Source organism: Canis lupus, chromosome X (assembly GCF_003254725.2).
Source record: "Canis lupus dingo isolate Sandy chromosome X, ASM325472v2, whole genome shotgun sequence".
NCBI lineage: Eukaryota > Metazoa > Chordata > Mammalia > Carnivora > Canidae > Canis > Canis lupus.
The window spans coordinates 84,687,078-84,713,835 of record NC_064281.1 but is presented as its reverse complement, the minus strand read 5'-3'; the positions used below and the strand labels follow the sequence as shown (position 1 = coordinate 84,713,835).

At 43.6% G+C, this 26,758-nt stretch overlaps 1 protein-coding gene and 1 non-coding gene across 2 annotated transcripts; one reads left to right on the top strand and one right to left on the bottom strand.

Annotated features, from left to right (window-relative positions):
• Positions 1–25,761, top strand: CAPN6 (calpain 6). Its single transcript, XM_025431537.3, has 13 exons — positions 1–141; positions 7,050–7,223; positions 15,830–15,961; positions 16,973–17,181; positions 17,702–17,894; positions 18,645–18,838; positions 19,071–19,148; positions 19,257–19,443; positions 21,557–21,679; positions 21,852–22,054; positions 22,641–22,762; positions 23,106–23,242; positions 24,077–25,761. Exons 2-13 carry the CDS (start codon positions 7,059–7,061, stop codon positions 24,257–24,259), a joined length of 1,926 nt encoding a protein of 641 aa, XP_025287322.1. The 5' UTR covers positions 1–141; positions 7,050–7,058; the 3' UTR covers positions 24,260–25,761.
• Positions 2,501–2,609, bottom strand: LOC112649594 (U6 spliceosomal RNA). Its single transcript, XR_003129655.1, has one exon. It is a non-coding gene; the product is annotated as a U6 spliceosomal RNA (small nuclear RNA).
• Positions 25,762–26,758: the final 997 nt, after the last annotated feature.

Below are 26,758 nucleotides of genomic sequence, written 5' to 3'. Positions count from 1 at the left end.
GCATGGTACAGCCCAAATAGTTTTCAGGTTAAGAAAGCCTGAATCTTTGTTCAGCCACACTCACTGAACAGACTTTGTAGGGGTTACCTGGTTAAGAGTGGCAGCGGCGGCAGCTGCAGCAAGGCTCCTGGGATAACTCAGGTGAGTAGAGAGGACATTTGCAGCCTTATCCTGGAATTTTATTTGCTGAATAACTTGGAGGCTAGAAGACGTGAAAAAACTTGAACTTTATAGTTAATCAAACTCTGCAGCTATAAGTTTCTGATGTGTCCGAATCCAATATGTGTGCAGAATAGTTTGAAAACTTCAAAATGAATGGAATGATTTTTGATTGGGGGATTGTGTTTGTCTGGCAATGAGATTTTTTTCTGGTGATATCGATCAGTTGTGTGTTGGTTTTTTGTTTTTGTGTGTGTGTGTGTTGCCTTCCATGACCCAAAATACCTGATAAGGAAGAACAAACCTGGAAAGGAGGCATGGAGGGAGAAACCAGGCTGATGGGACTCCCTTCTAGCTTCTGCTGACCCACAGCCGTGGGCAAATTATTGAAATTCAGGCATAATTTTGGATCTACTATGTACAAAAGGTCTTTAAAAGCCCTGGAAGTGGGATGTACAGGCTGCGCACTCTTGCACGAGAGGAAATGGCAGCAGAGGTTGTCCTTTCCACGCAGCTGGGGGTCCTCCTGCCCTGCTGACAGGTATATCTGGATCTTTCATTATTAGCCCCTGGCCAGCATGCTTTGATTCTTCTCCAATTTTTGCTCTAGCTTAAACTTTGATTTGCAGTCGGGGCTCTGTCCCCTTCTTCCCCACTACACTGCCACTCACGAGTTTCAGGGGCTTACGTGGGCTACTTGGCCAGAGTGGGCTGAGTGGGGCGAGGGGCAGGGGCAGAAAAATGTTCAGGGTATTGCAATTGAAAATTAGTTCTGAGGATTTGGAGCTTGAAGTTTGGTGAGAATCATATAGGAAAATGAAACAAATTCTAACATCCTGACAGGCACCTCCTCCCACTTCAGGATAAAGCATCACGGTTTGTATGAATGTTCTATTGGAATATGGCTAAGGTCTCATTTACTAATCTTTGTTGTGAAATTAAGGATATTTTACAGTGTGGAGGAATTAAAAAAAAGATTCTTCTGGTGGGTGCGTGGGTGGGAGACTGCTAATTAACTCTTTCATTCCTCTGGCAGTTTGTGTGCATATGCACGTGTCCACTTGTGAATACTTGGAATTTAAATACTGTTCTTTATTTATCCTTACTGAGTCCCTAGAAAGCCAGGGAAAAAGTCAAAACACTTGCTGTCGTCAGGAATAGGTTAAAAAAAAAAGTCTTTCCATGTCCTTGGGTGTTTTCAGTTCCTAAATTAAAAGCAGAAAAAAGTCCCTTTGTGACCCCAAAACAGTGTTTCTTTGATTAGCCTTGATTTGAAATCATCTCATCTTCTGACAGCTTGCAATTCAAACACAAAACTCCTAAGTGCATTCTTGTGGAGAAGAAGACAATGAGAATTCTCAAAAGCAAGAGGTCTGAGTTTTAGCACCAGCTCTGTCACTAACTGTGTATGTGTAACCTTGGGCCCGTACTTTCACCTTCTTATGAGAGTGAGGAGTGGGGTGTTGTGATTTCTAAGAGTCCTTCCAGCCTATAACATTCTATAAAAATTGGAATTAGATTCTCGCAAAGCTGTAAAATTAGCATTAGAGGATGGGCTTATTAATCCAAGAGGGGGAAAAAACGGGTAGTGGGGCAAGCCAGCCAAAAAGGAGAGGTGGAAGAGAAGGAGGGTATTGAATAGCAGAGGGGCCATTTTAAATCGGTCTTTTAAATGTCAGTGAGTGTCATAGTTAAGGCAGGTGATTTAAAAAAAAATTTATTGGAGTTCAATTTACCAACATATAGCATAACACGCAGTGCTCATCCTGCCAAGTGCCCCCCTCAGTAAGGCAGGTGATTAAATCTCATTTCCCGCTAAGACAGAAGAGAGATTTAATTTGCTAAAAATGAATGCTTTCTAATACTGCCACTGTACATCTTATATTTAACAGTTAAAGGTATGTTTACAAGCTTAATTTCATTAGATCCTCCCAACATGGTTCTCTGAAGTATACAGGACAGCCATCATATTTCCACTGTGCTTATGGGGAAACTGAGGGACAGAGCTGTTACTGACACTAAATGGTGGTATTTGGGACTTGATCCTGGATCTGCTGACTACTTGTGCTCTTTTTATGATTCTGAATTGTTTTGTATTCTTTGATAAAGTTCTTCAACAATGGAATTAAAAGAAATTGTGCACTCTTTTTTTTCTTCTTTGAATTTTTTTGAACTTCTCTCTGGATGGAGTAGATATGTCCGAGATAAGACCAGATCAGAGGACTTTTATGGTCCCGTTCAGACCTCAGGATATCTGGCCAACAACTGGAATCTGGTCAGTTATATGTTCCCTGGTAGATGCGTGTGCATTCATATGGTCTATGACTCTGCCTGTGTAGACATGGACAGCACTATTCACTGGGTCACGTGCCTGTCACACTTGTGCAGGGGCCACGCTAATCTGCTTTGTATCGTCCCAATTTTAATGTATGTGCTGTGGAAGTGAGCACCCTGTGTAACACGGATGCTGAGTTACTCTTACTTCTCCCTCTCCACACCACCCGGCAGGTTCACGTGAGGCTAGAGTGGCCCCTACTTCATGCTTGGACAGAATCCGATCCTTTGCATTCAGTTTGCTCCACAAACTCCTAATTGCTGTTACCTCCTATTTTGCTTCAAGTGCAGCACAAGGAGGAACCAAGGGCAGGGCTGGGGGAGGTGTGGGGGAGAAACCAGCTGGGGACAACACCTCAGGCACCATGCCCCCCCCCACACTTTAAGTGCCAGTCCTTTCTCTCCCACTCACCCCCCAGGGCAAAAGCAGTTTGTAAACTGCAGACTGAATTTCCTTTATCAGAACAGTTCTCTTTAAGAAACTGAGGCAGATTTCATGTTTTAGAGCAAAATCTGGTTTCTACATTAAGGCTGACCCACAGGTGAAGAACAAGTGATTTCTTTCGTAAGCTTTTGCCCAGCTCCCCATGATTTCCAGTTCAGTGAGTAACAAAAGCTCCAACCCCCAACTGAAGCCTTATAGTCTACGTGGCAGGCTCCCTCTACTTCTCCTGGCCATTTCCAACTTTACCCTCCTCTGGACCCATCCCTCCCGCTTGCCTGCATCCACACAGCCTTCTTCAGACTTTATCTCTAAGGCAGTGGGTCCTAATTGAAATAGTACTGCTTGAGGCCGTTGTCTCAATGCAAACCTCCCCCCACTCTGTTTCACCCAACCACTCATGATAGGACCCTCAGGACACAGCGGGAGGAGGGCCTCATCTTAGATGTGCTCATTCCCTTTGTTAGCCGGAGGCACTCTTTGGTTGATTCCCAAAGCCCTAGCTTTGATTCTGTTTACAGACTTTTCTCAATACGCGGTCTTTAGACTAACCCTCTTGTCTTCACAGTTGGGTGCAGTAAGATAGCCAAGAAGGAGCATTCCCTTCTCCACTCTCCTAGGTTCTAGCAGGGCAAGTTGTTTATGACAAACCCAACTAACAAATTTCTGGGTTTCCAGAATTTTTTTTTTAAGACTTAACTCATGAACCCGCAGATGTGAAGGGTTCCAATTCTTTTGTGATCATCAGACCGTGGAAATAAAGAACCTTTTCAATATCCACCATGGCAATAAATCCTAGGCAGAATGCCTCAAAGTTAGGCATCATGTTTGCTTTGGAGGGTTTTCCTCATTTTAGCTTAAAAAAAAAATCCCTTCCTTAAAAAGGCAGTGACCAAAAGAAGCAGTGTAGTGTGAGGGGATGCTGCACACTACATCTGACATTACACAAATCCGGGTTTGCGTCAGTTTTGCCAGTTTCTAGCCACCTCTTCTTCGAGTTGCCATTTCTGCAGATACAAAAGAAAGGACACAGATAATACCTAAGGAACGCAGCTGCCACGAAGAGATTGTGAACCGAAATGTGCTTTTCTTTTTTTTTCTTTTCTTTAAGATTAGTTATTTATTTATTCATGAGACACACACACACACACAGAGAGAGAGAGAGAGAGAGAGAGAGAGGCAGAGACACAGGCAGAGGGAGAAGCAGGCTCCTCTGACATGGCACTCGATCCCGGGTCTCCAGGATCACGCCCTGAGCTGCAGGCGGCGCTAAACCACTGAGCCACCGGGGCTGCCCCCAAATGGGCTTTTCAAATGAGAAATTGCCATACAAACATGAATTGTCTACTTAGGACATTCTTTTGTTCCACAGAAATATCCTGAACGACGGATGCGTGCCCCGCTCTGTGCCAGGCAGTGAGAACACTTAACGATGTGTATCTTGCATTTACAGAGCCCCTTCTACTTATTCAAAGTACTTTTACACTAACTGCCTCATTAGGTACAGGCACAGCTTAAGGAGGGCAGGATAGATAACCCCACTCCCCTGATGAGAAAATTGACTCACAAAGGAACCAAGGTCTCAGCAAATGGAACACAGTTCCCCTGTTACCTGCATTCCCAGAAATGGGGCTCAATTCTGCTCTGTAAGTCCGAGATGAGACTGCAATTTTATTCTAACGAAAGCCTGTCAAATTTCAGGCCGATAGCCTGCTATTCCATATTTACCGTGCGCCCCCAAAATGCAAGTGCCCTCATCCAGAAAGCTTGCCCTGTACGTATCAGCTCGATATTCAGCTCGATATTCTGCCTCGATATTCTGCCCTGTACGTATCAGTTCAATATTCTGCCTCTGAAAGAGTCTACTGGGATCATACTGGTTTTCAAATCAGACCCAATTTTCTTTTCAATTGATGCAGCTTCTGTCTGTAGACAGGCCCTCCTTATATAACAGGGATTCCTTTTGCAGACTCCCGCCTGACTCGCCATTTGACTGAGTAGCAAGGGAGACATGGGGCAGAGGGCCTTCCCAAGAACAGGAAATACCCATTTATCCAAAATGTTCAAGGACTAGTAGGTTCTGGCAAACTAAATACCCTAATTGCCCCAGACTGTCCCCCATTTACAATCCCCAGCTTCTGGCAGTCCACCAAACTTTCTAGGGAAAGCTAGAGGCACAGTAGTGTTTGTTATAAGTTAGAGCATACGTGAAAATTAGGGCCTATTTGTAACAGGCTCCAGAAAGGAGACTGGGCATACATTCAGATTGGCTCTGATACTGCTTAACGGAAAATTATTACTGATACCTCTCATGACTTCAAATACAATGAGATACATTTTTAATATTCAAAATATGTGAACAGAATTAAATCTGATGACTAAAGGCATTTTGGTATTTTGCAGTGTCCCGTAACCTTCAATTTGAAAAACGATTGTCAATAAATAAAGCCATATATATTTTATATATATATATAAAACTTATAGTTCTTTTCAGCTTCTTATTCCTTGGATTCAGAGAAATGGCAAGTTTGTTTTTATATATTGTAGTTTCCAAATAACACTGAATTCAATTTTTTTATGGTTTGCAAATAGGAAGACTTTTTAATATTTTTTATTTTTTTGGAAGACTTCTTTATCAGTAAGTCACTTCAATGTAATACTGAAAGGATATGAAGTAAGACAGTAGAGAGGTCTGATTATTATTTCACTTCTTGTAAAATAGTGGCTCCTTCTTTATTAACTGGAATTTGAGCTGTGTTACCTAAACAGGCACTCTTTAAAGCGCTAATTAGTTTTTTTTTCAAACTTTGCCCACTTTTCAGCACATACTGTGACCTTAGTCAGATTTTCCTGTTCCCACCCGCATGTAACAATGAAATATAGATACAGTTATCAGTAAACTGTATTTTTGAAATATGTAAATTTCACAACCTTCTGCTTACTAATAATCGAGTGTCAAGAGAGAATCATTAAAATCATTATGAATCTATCTTAGTGAATCAAGCAAAGGCATTGAGAACCCTATTATCACCCCAAAACTATTTAAAATCAAAGTTGCCTTTCAAATTATCTTCATAAAAACCAGTTGTTAGGGACATCTGAGTGTGGGGCACTCAGATAGATCATTGCTTGAAGAGCTCTATATTAATTCTCTATTTAGCCATTGCAAATTTTTTTTTTAAAGAAAAGAAAGCAACAATGTAATGTATTGCCATGGGATAAGAATCTATAGTCCATCAAATTAGTGTAATTGAATTTCATAGTCTGCCTTTTAAAGCGGGCTAATGATTGCATGTTAGACTTTGAAGAAGAAAGACACATACAATCTTTCTATCTTTCCTTGTCTTTGGAGGCCATCTGCTGAGCTCTGTTGCTTGCATTAGCCTTCCTGGCCAGTAATAAAAAAAAAAAAGCAAAGCTCTTTAAATGATAAAAGGGAAGGAATTGTGTAAAAAGGCTCCTTAGAAGTGAAAGGGGCCGCTTCTCCTCTCAAGCACAAAGTGTGTGGCCCTTCAGGCACCAACTTCTGAATATAGTAAAACGATTTTTCTCTTTTATCTTTGAATTTCGAATTTTGATTGTCCTTTGCCTGAAACTCCTGTCAATGTAAATGGAAGATTGCCCTTTAAGTGACAGTGACTCAGATTTACCGAGCAATCTTAACATTTGTTATCTATTTTTCAATAATATTGTTAAGGCCCATATCGCCCCATTTGGCAGAGGAAGAAACTGAGGCCCCAAAATGTGTTAGGCACCTAGCCAAAGCCCCATGCTAAACTAATTATTTGCAGAGCCTGGACCCTACTTTCCCTGAAAATCTTCACTTTTCTTTTTTTATTTAAAAATTTTTTAAAAATTATTTATTCATGAGAAACACAGAGAGAGGCAGAGACACAGGCAGAGGGAGAAGCAGGACGTCCTGAGCCGAAGGCAGACACTCAACCAGTGAGCCACCCAGGTGTCCCTTCACTTTTCTTTTAAAGCCAAGCTCCAAGTTCCTAGCTCCAGGAATAAGTCACTGGGATGGCTACTGTTTGTCTAATTTCAGGTCATCTTCAAAAGACTTAAGGTCTTCTTCCTTCAGTGACCACAAATTTTCTCATTCTCAACATAGTTTGGCACTATGGGTCCTCCTCTGAAGCTCTTCAAAAACCAGAAGTACCAGGAACTGAAGCAGGAATGCATCAAAGATGGCAGACTTTTCTGTGACCCAACTTTTCTGCCTGAGAATGATTCACTTTTCTATAACCGACTGCTTCCCGGGAAGGTGGTGTGGAAACGTCCCCAGGTAACTTTGTTGTTTGTTTGTTTTCTACTTTCTGTCTCCCTCTCCATCTCTTTCATCGTAACTCTGCCTGGTCCACTGCGTCTCTTGCACCACCTACTACGGGTAAAGCAATTCAGGAGACAGCTTTAAAATGGCAAGTTTTATGGATCTGTGCTTCTGACTCTAGCTTGAGAAATCTTGTATTTCAGTCATATTGGGTCAGATAGCAATTTTAAAAGAACAGCAACAAAAATAAATGCCAGGCATGTTTTCTTTTGGAAGCGTATTTGAGTAAATGGAGTACCTCGAAAAGCAATTATACTCTTGTCTCTTTTTGAGTTACCTATCATAGCAACCTCAAGATAATCTGAGACCAGTGAGGATGAAAACTCCTTACGTGACCAGCATAAATGAAATGAACTCTACAATGACAAGATGGAGTTTGCACTGGGGAGGGAGACTGCTTTGCTGCTCTTTGCATACCATCACCTGGATCCCCTCACTGTTAGCCAAGTGGGATCTAAGTAAAATGTAGCTCTTTCACTACCTATTAATAGCCATTATGGTTCTCTGGAACAGCTATAGATTGTGTCTCTAAAGCAAGTCTCAGGACCTCTTCGCAAGCCTTGTGTGAGTAGGAGCTCAATGTATAGAATGATAGGATGATGGAATCTGAAGAATAAATGGCAACCTCTCCCTCTCTAATGGGTATAACTGGAAGAAGGATATTATACCTGATCTCCTTCCCAAAGTGGGTGACCAGGGACAAAGACCACAGAGGGTGTTATGAAATGCACATCCTTAGGGGCACCTGGGTGGCTCAGTCAGTTAAATGTCTGCCTTCGGCTCAAGTTATGATCCTGGGGTTCTGGGATCCAATCCCATGTCTTAGGGCTCTCTACTCAGCAGGGAGTCTCCCTCTCCCTCTGCCTGCTTGTGCTCTCTCTCCCTCTCTAATAAATAAATAAAATCTAAAAAAAATCTTAAAAAAAAGAAGTGCACATTCTTGGACCCTCACAATATCCTGAAGGCCTTCTGATCTCATGTATTGATGTATCTTTTTATGCACTCTTATGCAACCACCTCCTTCAGCAACTGGAGGTTTGCTTTCTTCAGTGAACAAACTTTTTAGTTGCAATTTCCACAGTTTACACTCCTAAATGAACTTCTCTCAAGAGCCTCTTCAGTTGATGTAGGTTGCCACCAGGTGGTGCCAAGATACATTGGTCACTTGAAGGCTCTTGTTTTTCCCATGTGACTCAAAGGACATGTCTCAGTGTTTGCCCACAAAATATGATAGCCATTGAGAGTATGAGACTTGGAGAAGTTCTCTCCATCGGAAGGAAGATTACACTCCTGACTTTCCGTGCCTCCAGTTGTTGACATCCCTGCAGATCACTGACCTGCAATAAAAATCTGGGAAACATGAGCAGAATTCACTAGCCACTAATTCGGTATGCAAAGAGGTAAGTTTTGTTTTGTTTTGTTTTGTTTTTTGCAGAAATACATGGTAAAATAGAAATACGTTGTTTGAATGCCACTCTCATGAATGGATGATGAAAATGAGGGGCATCACTCTTTTTTGATGCCTGGATCTGAAGGAAAAGACTGGATGGGGCAGAAATAGCTGAAAAGGAGACAGGAAATTGAGGAAGGTTTTCTGGGGGTTGGGGGAAATAGCTTTTTAAAATAGGACAGACTTGAAAGTATTTCTAGGCCAAGGAGTAAACAGTAAAGAAGAAGAGGTTGAAGACACAGAAGAGAGAAGGAATGATTGATGAGGGAGAGGTCCTGGAGGAGATAGGAGGAGACCCAATGGGCCGCAAAATCGCAAGCTACATGAAGCCATTTCCCAGATGTGAACCAAGCTGACAATGCTTCCTGTACTGGCCGGTCTTTAGGCATGTGCTTCCCACTCTGTCTTGGCTCAACCCTCTGTCCTTTGCCTTCTTCTTCCAAATTCTGTAGACTCAATCCTACATGGATAAGCAAGGAAGGAAAAAGACTTATTAACCATGGCAAAAGTCCATCTTGCCTCTGAAGCAAGCAATGCTCCTTCTAGGGTGAGGGGATGTCAGAAAGAAAGGGTGAATTGGGATGGGTGGGAAAAGAAATCAGCACTTATATCATGCCTACTCTGGTCCTAGAGGCTGTGTTTGGAGTTTTCCAAACATTTTTTTCGTTTCATCTTCATTTGCCATGGCTTGGCAAGGTAGGTATCTTATACATTTCTCTGATGTGATTCTTTTTTTCTGGTTTGAAAAATAAAGGTAAATATTACTACGTCCATTTTATTGATGATGAAACTGCGTCTCAGAGAGAAGGTAAGAATTTACTCGGGGGTCAGACTGCTGACACCCCAGGATTTGAATCCAGGTTTAACTCCAAAGCCCATGTTGGTTTTCATGCTGCCATGCTGCTGTTTCAAGGAGACAGAGTTATTTGTGTGTCTTCGTTTGCTAAAATTAATAAGTTTCCCACCAGTCAGCTCTCACATTCCTCCTCCCTGGGTTGATGCTGTATGTCCATGAACTGATCCATATTCTCCCTTTTGAGAGCATACTGTGAGCCTAGTGTTAAGCCCAAAGGGAGGGTCTTGAGAAGCATTTATTGAGAGCCTATTCTGTGCAGTTTGTAGACACAGCCTGGGGTGAGGCACTCCCATTGTATCTGGAGAGATGGATATGGAGCTATCAAAGAGTTAAATAATAAATTAATGCCTGATATAAGAAATGCTGTTTTCAGGCACACAGACAGTAAATCCTGGAGGGGTTTGAAGAACGGGCAGATCAGCATAGATTGGAGTGGCTGGGGCAGGGGCCTCTTGTGGAAAGTGAGGGAAAAACAAGGTTCTGGACCACCATCTGAGGCTCAAAAAGCTGTGGATTCCTTTCCAGCCAGAATGGAGGCCAAGCCTGTGGTCAACAACCACGTCAAAGTTCTCTGGCCTCCCATCAGGAAAGCCGAGAGACAGCCCTGGGCCTCTCTGAATTGGCTCAGGAAGACCAGATGGGTCGTTGGCCTCACCCACTTCATTGGCAAGGTTGAGAGCCTGGTTTGCAGGGAAGCTTGCAGACATCTTGTCCCTTGGCATGCCACACTGCTTCATCCCCAACCAGGACTATTTTCTGAAGTCTCTAAGATGGAGGAAGCGTGATTAACCTAATAGTTTCTGTTTCTTTTCTTTCCTGTGTTCAAAAGGCTTTATAAGCCTCCATGCCTGTAAACCCCACTGCTTGTTGAACCAAATGACTTCAGCCAAGCCCCCAGTATCCTCAGGCAGGACTGAATTTCCGCTTCTTCCCAATTGCTACCTCCTTTCTGTGTCCTAGGGAGCCACTTTAGATAGAACGGGATTTGGGGAATGTTTTGTAGTTATTCAGGGCCAGCTCATATGCCCATACCCTCCAGAAAAACATCCTTCTCCTAAACTCCTCCACTGGTCCAATGGCCCCAGCTGTTGTCCTAGCTTCCTGGGCACACGAATATATTGCTCAAGATGTGTACTACTAAACTTCCCTGCCCTCCTGGAGCTTCAACATATATAGTCTTAGTAAATTCTAAGTTGTACCAATTTACACTGACTTACAGTGTAAGGCTTCAGGTGAAATTTTTAGGCTAAAATCTGGCTGCCAAATTCCCACAAAAATCCCTTTTCTTGCTTTCTCCAGCCACTCTCCCCTCTTACCCGTCTCTGGCTTTTTTCCTGACTGACTCATACCCAGCTACAGCAGTGTCTTAGAGTCAGACACATCTAATCCCTAACTAAAGTGCAACAAGCCCTCATGGGGATCTGCACAGCCAGCTGTGGGGAAAGCAAGGGCACCTGCACAAGATCTTCTGTCAGCTCTGGTCGAGTTTTGAGTTCGGTTTCTACTCACCATTACCCTTGCCCAGGTCCTTCCATGAGGAATATCCACCCTAGGAGCCATTTCACTACACGGGGTGGGAGGAGGGTGATGAGGGTCTGGATGAAAGGCAAAGTGGTAGGAATGGAGGGAAAGTTTGATGAAAGGAGACATTAGAAGCAGAATGCATAAGCCTCTGTGACAGATTGCCTGGGAGGAAACAGTAAAGGAGAAACACTTTTCTCTGTGATGATAGCAGTTTCCAGCTACCCACTGAATGTGGAACCTCTGTACAATAGTTTTGGCCTAGACTGGTCATAAATTTCTCATCCTCCCCAGAGATCATGACCCCAAACTAATTAGGCCTAATGTTTGCCACTGGTGACACAGTCGAAGAGAGTTGAATGGGCCCATCCTGTTTATCTCCATCTGTCCTGTTTCTTTTCTTTTCTTTTATTTTATTTTGTCCTGTTTCTTTTAAAGTGTGCCTTCTACCAGCTTTATCACAGCACAATTTATATACCCTAAAATTCACCTGTTGTAAGAGTACAATGCAATGATTTTTAGTTGAACTCACAAAGCTGCAAAAACTTCATTACGGTCCAGTTGTAGAACAATCACATCATCCCGTAAGACCTTTTGTGCCCATTTGCAGTGAGTAAACACTGCCTCCCTGCATCACAGGCACTCACTAATCTACTTCAAGTTTCTATCTAGCTTCACCCAGCTCTAGACATTTTACTTGGAACAGAAGAGTAAAAGTAACTGGTTTCTTTTGCTTAGCATAGTGTTTTCAAGGGTCAATCATTTGGCAGCATGTAATCAGTTTGCCCCTCCTGTGGCTGAACAGTATTCCATTACATGGATATGTAAATTCTTCCCAATAAAGCAGTTTAAGATTTATACCTGGAGTCTTCTATCTGAAGTCTAAAGGTTCAAATCAGAAGACAACTCTGTAGTTACTGGTTGCCTACACTGGAAGTGGAAGTTTGGCTTAAGGCCTTAAATCTCAGGCTTCATATTGAGTTTTCCTTGGAGAGGTTATTTTACTGATGACAAACTCTTCATGCAAAAGCGAAATTCCCCAATAGGTAAAGTGAGCTCCTTGAGAGAGGCTGGTCCAACATGGGTCTCTGAGCCCAGCTCCACCTACGAATGCCCTGCCTGGAGATGGTTCAATTTTCTAAGGCTGCTGGTTTTCTCAGCATCCTTTCATTTTACTGTGGTTCTTGAGGTTTACCTGGGACCTCAGTGTGTATTGCCTGCAAATTTCACGTGTGCAAAAAATTGCAAAAGGTACAGATGTGGTAGGTGTAAAGGGAGTCACATAGAATGACATGTATGGGTCTTCAAGGCTTGTAATCGTATGCCTCCTTCCCCCTCAATCTTTCAGAGGTCTCTATGAAGGGAGATGAAGTGAGAACATTGGGAAGGACTCTCAGTGCTCAGCTAAGAGAACATATTTCCTAGAGAAGCTGTTTTGCTTGTAGAAGGCTATGGCTTGGGGATGGGGATATGCAGGGACCATTCCTGGCTTTACTCTTGGTGTCCAACTTCCTAGTTGTGTGTGTTTCCCCCTAAGAAATTATTTTGCCTTGACAAACAGCCCAGTTCAAGGATCACAGCAACTGTGCCAACACAGCTGGGAGCCATTAAGGGCCCAGCATCTCCCCTCCCTCTCAAGCCACCCAAATATGTGAATATGTGAGCTGTGACCTCTCCCCAACTCCATTCCTTACCAGTCCAGCAGAGCTAAGGCTGAAATATCCCATCTGCACTCTTCATCTCAGCTCTGAGTTACAGAAAAATTTCTCCCGCCTTACTTCCTTGCTTCCAACACGAAGACACCCCATTATCCACAACCAGGGAAAAAGTCAATGAATGGCCATTTCATTATTTTCAAATGTGACACCCAAAAGTCCATTTGGCCACTAGATCCACACTGGCTTGTTACCCTTTACCCTTTCTCCCTTCTGAGCTTTCTAGTCTCTGACTTCCTTCAAGAGGTAGAGGATGTGGCATAATAAAGATTTTCCCCCTAGTTTCACGTCAAGGTACTGACACACATAAGAGATTGATTCACATTCAGTGGATTAAATTCAGGAGTTGAAAGACTATTGGTGGTATTTAGCCTGGAACCAAAAGCTACGCTATAACTTATAACTATAACTTTTTGGCAAGTCTTCCAGAAGGATGAAGAGCTTTTGCCTAAAAGGGATAAGCAGAGAGACATGAAGCACTGGAATGGATAACTGACAGAGGTGGTTGCAGTTCTGTTTCTGAAGAGCTGCACAACATTGCCCTTTGTGTGGTGGCCATCGATTAAAATAAAGGCAAAGCGGTGGACTAGCTGAGGTCTTGAGTGTTCTTTCCTAACTATATGTACTTCTGAAGAACCTAAAACTCCAATCCTCAGTCTCCTGCTAACTTAGCCGCATGCTAAGGGGGGAGTTTCTGCCCTTCCCTGAGCCTGTTTTTTCCTTTGTGATAGATGGGTTTAGTAAACAGTCCCCTAAATTTCCTTCAGCTTTGATAACCTATGGCCTGTTAATTTTTCATGCTTTAAAACCTATTGTTAAATGGCCATCCATCATGTATTAAGAAAACAGGCATGGGTCAGTTTACAAAGGGAAATGGAAAATAAGGAACTCTTTTGTCCCAAATTTATATGCTTTCACAATGACATACAGCTACACACACACACACACACACAAATGACCACATTCAGCTTAGATCTACAGGAGAATATTGCTCAGTTTCTCAATTTGAGTTCTGTTTACTGGTATTCACTTGTTTATGTGACCCTTTAGGTCTTGAGTAAAACCTGGCATGCCAAAAGTGTTAGCTGAGCCTGAATCCCTGCTATGAAATGAGAGCCACGTGGAAATCCAAGACACTGTAATGTAATGCCAACCACTAATAACTTTATATAAAACCAGCAAATAATTTGCCTTAGTAATCTAAAAACACACTTTTCCATACATCCATGTTCACTTTATTATTTTTCCATGCTAGGCAACTATTATTTGCATCATCAAAACCCAAGAAGTCATTGTAGACCTTTATGTCTCGCTCCCAATAAAATGGTGACACCTGACCCACAAAGGAAAAGCTGTGTTTAGTTTCATCTTAAAAAGGCCAAAGAAACAATTATAAGAGAAAGAATATCAGGGACTAATTCACCCAACACACCTGCTCTATATTGAGTAAGTGGAAAAACAGGCAACTCTCAACCCATAAATATATATTAAGATAGAAGTCTTCTTCTAAGACCAAAAAAGTAATGATGCGACACTAGGTATGCATCTAAAAAAAAAGAGAAAAGACCAGAAAATCCCAAACTGAAAACCCACCTAACCCTCTCCTTTTGGCAGAGGGATGCCCAATTAATCTTCAGTTTGGATTTGTCCCTGCCTAGAATGCTTATTCCTTTCCAGAGCTATTTTGGCTTTTAAATAATATAGGGAATGTTTCATTCTGTAGACCAGACCCTTCATCAGGGAGAATTATGTCCATTAAAAAAAGAGGTTTGAGAACCAGGAAAATATAGCTGTCTCTATTTAATAAATTTTAAAAGGATATATGTCTAGATTTTCTTTCCATTTGAGACTAGGATTTATTTCTGCTGGGTAAGCAGAATGTCAAGGTACCGGCCAACAGCCTCTTCCACAAAGCTTTCTCCAGCTACTCAAGACTTCATTGGTATTTCCTGCCTTTGAACTCTGCAAGTGCTGATTCTCTGAGTCACACAATCATGTCTTCAATTATGTGATGTTATGTATGCAGCTCTGCCTTTGTCCACCCCTGTCTCTCTACCCATTATGCCTCCATATCTCTCCCTTGTCCAACTGCCTAACGCTAGTCACCACTAAGGCTTCAACTCCAGTATTACTACTGCTATTCAATTTATCCTATCTATCACCAAGGAGACTTTGGGGATCCTTCCTCTAGACACCTATCATACTTGGAAAATTACTCCAGTGTGCCCTCAGACATTTTGTCATCATTATATTATTTGTGTCTCATTAATGGCACAGCTGCTGACATGTTGAGGGAAGAAACACACATATGCCCCAAACAAATGCTACCCTCACTCTGTCTGCTTCCCTCAGAACATCCTCTGTGGGGGAAAAAAAAGTGTGTTGAAGTGCTCCTGTGGGTAGTCTATTACCACCTGCTATTAGTACTGCTGCCATCTTATATTCATCCAAAGATGTGGAAAAATCTAGTTGCCATGGAGACTGCCATTGCCTTTGCTTTATGTTGGGAAGGGGCTTTCTGTACAAGGTCTCCAAACTCATTTTCCCAGGGAGGGAGAAGCATTCATCTCCATAGGGCCTTGTCTTTTGAAATGCAATTACCCTTCCAGGCCCAGGTGCTTCAGAAAATCTCCTCAAGACCAATAGGACCAGAAAGAAATGTGCTAATCTCTAGTTCTCTTCAAAAGCTCACTAATTGAGTGAAAACTCTTCCAAACTGCAATGCTAGCTCTAAGGGCCCCCACTAGCATATCTCAACCTGTCCCATTACATCCTCTTCTTCCGTTTGTCCTGCCACTTCCCCACATAATCCTTTCCCTGTGGCCAGATGATCTCCTGCTTTGTATTTCCACCCACAGACTGCCTCCTGCCCCAGACCTTCCCTTTATCCGACTTATGGAAGTTCTAGTCGCTATCTTCGACCCCACCTCTTCTGTAAAGTCTGCCCTGCCTACCTCAGCTCACACTGACTCTCAGGAAACACTTTTCACACCCTGAGAACCAATTATTGTATCCACAGGACATCTGTGATGACCCCCACCTGATCGTGGGCAACATCAGCAACCACCAGCTGATCCAAGGGAGACTGGGGCACAAGCCAATGGTCTCTGCATTTTCCTGTTTGGCTGTTCAGGAGTCTCACTGGACAAAGGTATCTCCTTCTCTTGTGAAACCTCACTCAGTTTCCACTTTCTTGTCTTTCTTAGTAATTTTGGGAAAAGCCAGGTCGTAAGTTTATTTAGATTTTTAAATTCCTGAATCATGAGAATCTTCTACAAATTATGAGCATTTTTACAAATACAGAAAGTTGAAAGAATTTTGCAGTGAACACCTATATACTCACCTAGATTCTTACCATTAACATTTTACTCTATTGGCTTTTTCACACATTAGTTGTGTGATTAATTTTCTCATTTGCAGCACTTTGACTTATTAGCTCTGCATACTTGTGTTCTCTGCACCGATTGGGGTATAGAGCCAGCAGGGGCCAGGAAGTCACAGATATGAATAACAGAAAAGACATGAAATGTAGAAATAGTTCCTTGAAAAGGTCCTAATAAATTATTGAGTACAAAAATTCCTTTGGCATTTAGGTAGAGTTGAAGGCAAAGAAGTGTTGACTTAATTTGACTTGATTTTTCTTCAGAAAAATAATTTTAGAAGATTAATGTGTAATTGCATATAAAAAGGACGGTTTCCTCAACATAATTTTGTTCAAGGTGTGAATAAAATCTATGTAGAATCTACGTAAAATCTCTAGGATGGACCTTTAAAAACTGAAAGTACAAGGGTCTTGTATTTTCAGTGATTTTATCTTTTAAAATGCCTTACTTAGGTGGTTAAACATACAAGCATGAATATGTTTGTGTAGATGGTTTCTCATGATCGAGTTTATAGTTTACCTGTGGGAAATAATTTAATCCCTAACTGGCTTCCCCCAGTCACCCTGTGTTTATTCAGGGCAGGCATGGTAGTATTATCCTCAGCAAAATTGAACTAGGGAAGCAAAAATGCCCAACCTAAGACTTCCCTACCTAGACCCAAACCAGATATATTTGGTGTGCTTCCTGTTGCCTTATAGATTTGCCGAAAGTCAACCGCCACTCAGTATTTGGATATGGTCTGGTGAAAAACAGTTGTATGAATGTTCTTATATTTCCAGACAATTCCCAACCATAAGGAACAGGAATGGGACCCTCGAAAACTCGATAAATATGCTGGGATATTTCGCTTCCGTTTCTGGCATTTTGGAGAATGGACTGAGGTAGTGATTGATGATTTGCTGCCCACCATCAATGGAGATCTGGTTTTCTCCTTCTCCACCTCCATGAATGAGTTTTGGAATGCTCTACTGGAAAAAGCTTATGCAAAGTAAGGAGGGGAGTTGACCAATCAGTGGTCAGGGTACACAAGGGAGGGAAGGTTACCTTTGTCCTGGGGAGCTCATTCTTTCCCAGCTGGGCCCCTTAGTTTAAATTGGGTAGGATATCAGTCAGATCCAAGGCATTGCTTTGGGCATGGAAATGGCTTCAGAAATCCTGGATGATAGAGAAATTAGCTCTTCTTGTTCCCATTAAAAACCTTCCCTGCTCCTAGGTAGCCCTTCCTGCTTCTCATCTGCAGATCACATGGCATTATGGCCTCACATTTTCTCCTTCCCTAATATTCCCCTGGAGAAGGAAGCTTCTTCATAGACTGTCCTTGTTCAACATAACCTAAGCCTAGAAATCTCTGACTATAATCTCAAAATAAGATATCTTCATTTCATACCTGGAAGAAAAGTCAGCTGGTAAAGGCTGGCTGGGTGGGGACTGTTCTAATTCTTGGGAACAAGATGTACTTGACCTGGAAAAATCATGTTACCAAGATAACCTTGCATATTTGCCCCCAGACTGCTGGGTTGTTATGAAGCCCTCGATGGTTTGACCACCACTGATATCATTGTGGACTTCACTGGCACATTGGCCGAAACCATTGACATGCAGAAGGGAAGATACACCGAGCTGGTCGAGGAGAAGTACAAGCTGTTCGGGGAGCTATACAAAACATTTACCAAAGGAGGACTGATCTGTTGCTCCATTGAGGTTTGTGGTCACCGAAAACAACCACTCTTTGCTCACACTACAAAATTAGTAGGAAATGTCCCCCTTATCCCCAGAGACTCGGGAAAAGGCATTATGGGACTCAGAAAACTGACGTATTGAGTCCTGGATCAGAGGCCCCAGAGCTCTGTACCTTTTCATCCTTTTGTACCAACCACCCTGTTGGGGGCTGATGCAATTTGTGAGCTGGTGTCAATAGCCTCTGCCAGATAATTCATCCTGCCTCTGCCCCTGGATGTGGAGGGTATAGCTGCTTGCTCATACATGGAGCCAGCCCCACCAAAATGTTCCAGTTGTTCATATCAGTGTACTACTGTGGGTAGTTTCAAGCTGAATTGTTTGAATTCTTATATGAAGCTCTTTATTTCCTTTCTTTCATTTGCTTTGTGTCAAGTAAGGTTTCTGGATAAAATTTCTATCTGCTTAGGGATAGGACTAGCTTCCACCACACTGGGGTAAAACAATCAAGGAAAAGGTTGGACCTCCCAGGGATCCCTGGGTGGCGCAGCGGTTTGGCGCCTGCCTTTGGCCCGGGGCACGATCCTGAAGACCCAGGATCGAATCCCACGTTGGGCTCCCTGCATGGAGCCTGCTTCTCCCTCTGCCTGTGTCTCTGCCTCTCTGTCTCTCTCTGTGTAACTATCATGAATAAATAAATAAAATCTTTAAAAAAAAAAAAAAAGGTTGGACCTCCCAGGTCTTGTGGCCTTACATATCTTTCTTTGCTTTCAGTCTCCCAATCAGGAGGAACAAGAAGTGGAAACTGACTGGGGTCTTCTGAAGGGCCATACTTACACCTTGACTGATATTCGCAAGATCCGTCTTGGAGAAAGATTGCTGGAAGTCTTCAGTACTGAGAAGCTCTACATGGTTCGCCTGAGGAACCCCTTAGGACGACAGGAATGGAGCGGCCCCTGGAGCGAAATGTGAGTGACATTTCACTCGGACTGCCACATCTCCAAACCCTGTAGTTCTCAAACACATTCCTCCAGACTGTAAGTGGGCTGTCGATGTTTAGTGACATCTGTGGGCTCTGGGACCCAGCCAGAGGTGAAATAAAGTGGGCCCAATCCTCATGTCTTGTGGTTCTTCGGTGTCCTGCTTACAGGAAGTCAATGGTAAACCTAACGGCTTATCCTTTCATTCGTTTGCCTTCAGTTCTGAGGAGTGGCAGCAGCTGACTGTGGCAGACCGCAAAAACCTGGGGCTTGTTATGTCTGATGATGGAGAGTTCTGGTGAGGATGGGGTCTTCTGCGCTCAGGGCATTGGGGCTCCTGGGTGGAACTACAGTGGTAGGTATTCAGTACCATCTTCATTTTCCTCCTGCCCTCCTCCCATACAAGGATGAGCCTGGAGGACTTTTGCCGCAACTTTCATGAACTGAATGTCTGCCGCAATGTGAACAACCCTATCTTTGGCCGCAAGGAGCTGGAATCGGTGGTGGGATGCTGGACGGTGGATGATGATCCCCTGATGAACCGGTCGGGAGGCTGCTATAACAATCGTGATACCTTCCTGCAGAATCCGCAGGTTAGATTCGTTTTTTTTTTCTTTGCCTCCAACTTCTCAAGGCAATAGGAACTCAGGTCCCACCTTACAGTATTTCTTTGACCTCAGGTTTTCTTTTTTTTTTTTTAGTTTAATATAGTTTTTATTGAGATATAGTTGACATATGACATTGTATTAGTTTTAGGTGTACACAGAGATACACCTGCCAGCTGTCTGGGATCTCTTCTCCTAGATTCTAGATTCTAATAATGCCAACTTCATGCTTCTATTCCTCCAGCTATAGGGTTAGTAGCTTCCTAAACTCAGGAAGCTATGTTAACTCAGTGTACCCTTTTGCCCTTAAATACTTAAATATCTGTTTAACAAATTACTTTTATTAGACCTCAGTTTTTCAATTTGTGTAATATTCAGCAACCAACGTGCCTAGGGATTGGCTCTGACGCTGCAAGTCACGGCAGACTGTGTCCCTTTGCAGAGAAGTATGTTGGCAGCAGTACTCAATCACAGCTATCTCCTCTGGTTGCCTCTCCCCTGGTGCCACATCTCTTGGTGTGGCTCTTTGCAATTGTCCCTCATTGGACAGAAAGAATCTACTCCCAGACACCCTCTTGATTCTTTTTCATTTCTTGGCTGATCAACTGTTCTCTGGGGTGCACATTTACAATATGTATCTTCTTTCTCATGCAGTAAATCTTCTGAATGCCATCATCATGCTTCCCTTTTCTCACCCAGACCCAGGTCATTTTGCCCAGGATTTAAAGCACTACCCTGTCAGTGACCTCATCCCATCCATCTTCCATTACAATGTGATTCCACATGATACGTGATGGGTCAAGCCCAGGCATGCCCCAAAGGAAAAAATCCAGGCATCCAAAGCCCAAATCTATAATTATCTTGACATACTGATGAGGTAACCCACAGGACACAAGAATTCTGACTGTACTGCCACCTTACATAGGTGTGTCTTTTCTTTCCATGGGCTCCTTAGCCAGGCATTTTGAAGGACACTAAGACTAGTAGGCTGATTTATTTAATGCATACATTTCCCCCCATTCTTTCCATCCTAATTCTCTTTAAAGAAAGGAAGGGGAGCTACTGGGTGGCTCAGTGGTTGAGCATCCGCCTTCGGCTCAGGGTGTGATCCCGGAATTCTGGGATCGAGTCTCGCATCAGGGAGCCTGCTTCTCTCTCTGCCTATGTCTCTGCCTCTTTTTCTGTGCCCCTCATAAATGAATAAGCAAAATCAGAAAGAAAGAAAGAAAGAAAGAAAGAAAGAAAGAAAGAAAGAAAGAAAGAAAAGAAAGAAAGAAAGAAAGAAAAGAAAGAAAGAAAGAAAGAAAGAAAGAAAGAAAGACAGACAGACTCCCATTGCGCCACCTCATCCCCACGTACAAACGTGTAAATGTTTCAAATATCAGGCACATCTACCAAGCTAGGGAAATGGGCTTTTGTCTTCACTCTTAACTGTCTGCGTAAGATTACGGGCCTTGTGAACCTATGGTTCTGAATTTATTTTATTTATTTATCTTATTTTCTGCTTCTTGCTAAAGGGAGGGAGAGGAAAAAAGCAGAGAGAGAGAGAGAGAGAGAGAGAACAATCAGATGCCTTTTAGTTTTACTTCCCAACAGCACCATGACTCCCTCAGATGATGTTTCAAAGTCTCAAGCACAGGTCTGCAGCTTCCCTGAAGAGGTGGTAGTGAAGTATCAGTTCTCTGAGGAAGTGCCAGCTCCTCTGGGCTGGCTATAAGAGACTAGCAGAGGGTGATGCTATAGTGTCAGTTTAAGTCAAACAAAAGGGACTTTTCCCTTTATAGATTCTGGAATTTTTCTGCATGCAGCTTTTAAGAGCAAGGGATTTAATATAAAATAAACCCAAGATCTTACCAAGATGTATACCCTCTTTGGCATCAAAGACCTAGGCATGAAGTTGTCTCTCAATCCATGCTAAATGCTATAGGGAGAAGCAATATATGATCTATACTTAGTAGTCCATGAATCATCCGAGGCCTCATCCATTGTCAGGTCAGTGGCAAGGCCCAGAAAATAATCTATTTTTCTTCCCTGAAATCTGAGCTGGCTCATCTGAAACAGAAGTGCTAACTAAGCTCCTTGGTGGCCTTTTTTCCCTTAGTACATCTTCACTGTGCCTGAGGATGGGCACAAGGTCATTATGTCACTGCAGCAAAAGGACCTGCGTACTTACCGGCGCATGGGAAGACCTGACAATTACATCATTGGATTTGAGCTCTTCAAGGTAAGAATGGGTCTCTGGCACAGAGAGAAGAATAGCAAATAGGATCACAGGATGGCCTAGGATTCTGGGGCTGACGATAGATCCCAGGATAAAGAAAGCCGAGGACCTAGGATCTCCTAACACAAACTGTGATTTGAGCAGAATGCAGCATTTCATCCTGTCTCATTTTCAGGTGGAGATGAACCGCAGATTCCGCCTCCACCATCTCTACATCCAGGAGCGTGCAGGGACTTCCACCTATATTGACACTCGCACCGTGTTTCTGAGCAAGTACCTGAAGAAAGGCAACTACGTGCTTGTCCCGACCATGTTCCAGCATGGCCGCACCAGCGAGTTTCTCCTGAGGATCTTCTCTGAAGTGCCCGTCCAGCTCAGGTTCAGCTCCCTGGGCCAGCCCTGCAGACTCCTAGTCTCTGCTTTGCCTCCACTTTTAACCCCCTTGGCCCAGCTCCTCCTCTGCAGATGTACAAAAGGACAACCAGTTCGAGTCAGACTTTGCTGAAATGATGGTGGTAGCAATTTTTCTCAAAATGGTTATGTTCCTAACCATGAAAAATTCCCCAGTAGAGGTCTGAGCTTCAGAGCTCTGAGCTGCCACTTATCTAACCTAAGCTTTTCCATTTATACCTATCTTCCATTCTCTCTGGCGGACCGTATTTTTCTCTTAAACAGCTGGCACTCCTCACTGCTCCTCTATTACGTTCCAAGTGCTGGGTCACCAAAGCTACCTTTTCACCCCAGCCCGGCTTCACTCTTAACTGTCTGTTTCTGATCTTTATCTCCTGGTACTTAATGCCAGGGGAAAGCAAAACAGACTCAAAATACAAGCCATGTCTGAGAAGGAATAGGCTAGGTCACTCAGCATTTCATGCTTTTCAGCAGCAGTGTCTGTTTTGGCAGGCCTATCCTCTCATCGGAGGGCATCCATCATCAGCGGCATGTCTTCTTTTTGCTGTTTCAGGGAACTGACTCTGGACATGCCCAAGATGTCCTGCTGGAACCTGGCTCGTGGCTACCCGAAAGTAGTCACCCAGATAACTGTTCACAGCGCTGAGGGCCTGGAAAAGAAATATGCCAATGAAAGTAAGAACTGCAGAGGTGTCTAGGAAACCAAACTCCAGTTTCCTTTACTGTATGTATGGTTAGAAAAGGCAGTCACGAAGAATTCTCTCCAGGGGTAGTTTCAGTCTCGGGAAGTCAGGATGGCTGTCAACCTGGAATGAGAACAGGTTGTAAACTTCTTTGGGCAAGGCCTATATGCTCTTCGTTTTTATAGAGGATGGAAAAGAAAGGGAATTGGGAACAAAGGTTTAAGGTCATTCTGGTACCCAGGTTTTAGGCTCAAAGTCCCAGTGAAATAGTTTCTCGACTATCTAGGAAGAGAACTGTAATCACTATGTTAAGAGCGGCTGTTGCTTTGTTCCAGCGGTAAATCCATATTTGGTCATCAAGTGTGGAAAGGAGGAAGTCCGTTCTCCTGTCCAAAAGAATACTGTTCATGCCATTTTTGACACCCAGGCGATTTTCTACAGAAGGACCACTGACATTCCTATTATAGTGCAGGTAAGCGTGTGAACAGGGACACCACCTGTCCCTCACCCTGGGATGGCTCTCATTCCATTTCAGATGCTAGCTTATCCCAAATGCCTCAGCTATCCAGGATAGAGAGCAGGGGTCATCCTGGTCTTTGGCTGTTTATTTTTACTCAAAGACACCTCCCACTAAGCACAGACACTGACTTCCTTATTAATTTCCATTGTAAATATCCTCTTCTCTGGAGGTCCCTTTCATTGTGGACGAAAGCCTACATGCTCACAGGCACACATGTTGACATGTACTATGAAATCCCATGAGGGGAAACATAGGCCAGTTCAGGTAACCCTTATCCTGCTGGGTCAGGATGGACCATTATAGTTTGGCTGTTTCCCTGACTCAATGCTTCTGCCCAGCTGCCTTTACAAAGCCATCTCACAGCCTGAGGCTGATCTTGAGCCCTGCTGGCTTGCTTTTCACCTCTACTCTTTGAGGTATCTTCCTGTTAGCCAGAGATGTATTCAGGAAAGATAGTCTCCTGGTTTTATTTTTTTGTTATTTTTATTTTTTTAAAGATTTTAAAAATTTATTTATTCATGAGAGACACAGAGAAAGAGGCAGAGACATAGGCAGAGGGAGAAGCAGGCTCCCCACCGGGAGCCCAATGTGGTACTCGATCTCAGGACCCTGGGATCATGACCTGAGCCAAGGGCAGACACTCAACCACTGAGCCACCCAGGTGCCTCAGTCTCCTGGTTTTAAAACAGACCTTTCTAAGTACAGTGCTGGGTTCTAGATGCCGCTGGGCAAAGTCTGGTCTCACAGAGGGTGGTTCATATTCGCTCTCTCGATTTGTCTTTCCAGGTGTGGAACAGCCGAAAATTCTGTGATCAGTTCCTGGGGCAGGTGACTCTGGATGCTGACCCCAGCGACTGCCGTGATCTGAAGTCTCTGTACCTGCGCAAGAAGGGTGGCCCAACTGCCAAAGTCAAGCAGGGCCACATCAGCTTCAAGGTTATTTCCAGCGATGATCTCACTGAGCTCTAAATCTCCAGCTCTAAGGAGTCCTGACAGAGCTTTCCATCCTTTATATTTTCTGTCAGATGCCAGGTCTTAACTAATTCATAATCTTTTGAAAGAAAGAAACTCACAGTAACTCACTTTTCCTTTCTTCTGAGAAATTCCCCATACCTCCCGATCCAAGTAGCATCAGTAGCTACATAACCTATATACCTCCAGCAGCTGGACAGGGGCAGGTGACAGTCCTATGTGGAGATCATACAGATGTTTGCCATCCAAAGATCGCTGGGGCTTCCGGGGGTGAGATTTCAGCAGGACAACAACAGCATGGATACCCTACAGATGTCTTTGCTGCTTTCAGGTGCCCAGTGTTATCTCTCCTGTAGGGCATGTTAAGGAAGGAGGAGGGGTGATCAAGGCCAAGCTGGTCTAGCCTGACATCCCAGCTCCTGACTTAATACTACAGACTTCCCAGCAACATTTTCACCAGCAGCTAGAGCCTGCTTCTAAGTCCCCAGCCTTTATCACCACCAACACCAGTGCCACCTCCAACCACCACCACTGATCACCACCACCATCACCACCTCCGGAAAGTGTAGTCCTGCCCTAACCCAAGTCACCCCCCACAGTAGGTTTCACCTTCATGTTGAGGAAGCTTCCTAGGTGCTTAATGACGAGCTGAGAGTTCAGTGAGGCCTAGACAGCAAGCAGGGCCTGAGCTCCAGCTCTGTGGAAGCCAGCTGTGTGCCGCAAGAGGGAAAAGTGGAAGAAGCTGCAGTGGGAGACAAAGCCTCGGTCCCCCACCCATCCACACACACCTACACTCACACACGCGCACATGGGCGCGCATGAACTATGGTTCAGGCAGTCAGTGGGCAAGAGGAAGGATGAATCAGTACCACACCCCCCCCCGAAAAGATGAGAAAAATCCACCCAGGCGTAGTCTAGCCAGTTTGGGGCCCCTGACTGCAATGTGAAATCTCCTGCTGCTGCTAGGTTTACAAACAAGCCCATTGTCCTGTGCCTCCTAATATCATTGGTACTGAAGCCCCATTTGGGGGCTTGAGATTTTGGGTCCCAGCCCCGGGCCCCTCAGCTTTTGCTCCGAGTTGGGTAGCTTCACTCCCTGGGGGCGTTTGTTTGCCCTCTTGTGTTTTCAGTATTTCTACAGAATTTCTCTAGAGTCAGTCATTCTAGAATGTTCTTCCCTCCATCTCATCTATCAACAGTCTACCCCTCCTTCAAGGTCCAGCATAAATGCCACCTCCTCCATGAAGCCTTCCCTAACCCATCCCAACCCCCCACCTCTGACAGTTATTTCAATGCTTCTGCAATGATGAAGATAAAACATAGTTGTAGTACTTAGTCTAGTCCAGCACGCATTCATTTACAAATATATTTTGTAGTTTTTTTTTTTTTAGCTCACTCATTTCCTACCATGTTTTTCAGTCTGTGTAACTTCTGCAGTGCCTTCACCACACTGCCTTACATAATCCAAACCACAATAAAGTTCACATTCAATAAAGCGACCAGTCTTGACTTGATTTGTTGGCATAGGAAAGACAGCAGAAATGACCATTTCTTGAGGCTTGTTTTGGAGCCACTAGAGTTGGGAGTGGGGATAGGGGAATCTGTGCAATCTAGGCCTAGCAGGGTGGTGGTGGTGGTGGTGGGGGAATGGAGAGGTTTGGATGATGGGGGGGCTCTTCTATTCCACATTTAGGGATATTTGCATGGTATTTGGGGTTATACGATTTTGAAACCCCTGTGGGATTGGACTCCAGGCCAAAGCCACAGTGGCCATATCTTTCAAGGGCAGACCTCCCAATGGAAGAAAATACCAACTCTTTCCTCCCGGCATCTCCTTTAGAGCCAAATGGACGAGAATATTTCACTCACTTGGTTCTACCCTCATTATCTCATCTGGCAATCTTAGGGTAGCATATGGGGGAAGCTCCTCTCTTTTTCCTCGATCCCTGCCTTTTGACAGGCAATGGTACCGAGGCAGGGGACAGGTCTTCCAGCTCAGCAGAACAGTCCTTCCCTAAAGCCCTCAATCCCCATCCCTACAACACTAGTCCCAAACACACTAGAAAGGACATTTTAAATACAGGTGTTCAGATGCCACTGTAGGGCTTTGTCAGAAACAAACTCTGCAGTACAAGTAATGTAATAGTTCTATGTGGTCAACAGATGGCACTAGGATATTACAATTAAGCTCAAAGAAGCTATTCTTTTTTTTTTTCACGCTGAGAATTTCCCCCTCCTCCCCACAAATCAAATGGTAGAAAGGAAAAGGAACTGACACCTTTTGATGGTTTGCTATGTGTCAGGCTCCCCTCCCAATGCTTTATACTATTCATCTCATTTTAAAGCCCATAACAACCATATAAAGTGCTGTCATTGTCCCTGTTTTCTTAAAAGCAAGAAATTTAAGCCACTGAGAGGCTAAATAGCTTACTTGAGGTTGTTCAGTCAATAATCACATCATGATTATTAGGCAATCATGTCTATTGACTCAGACCT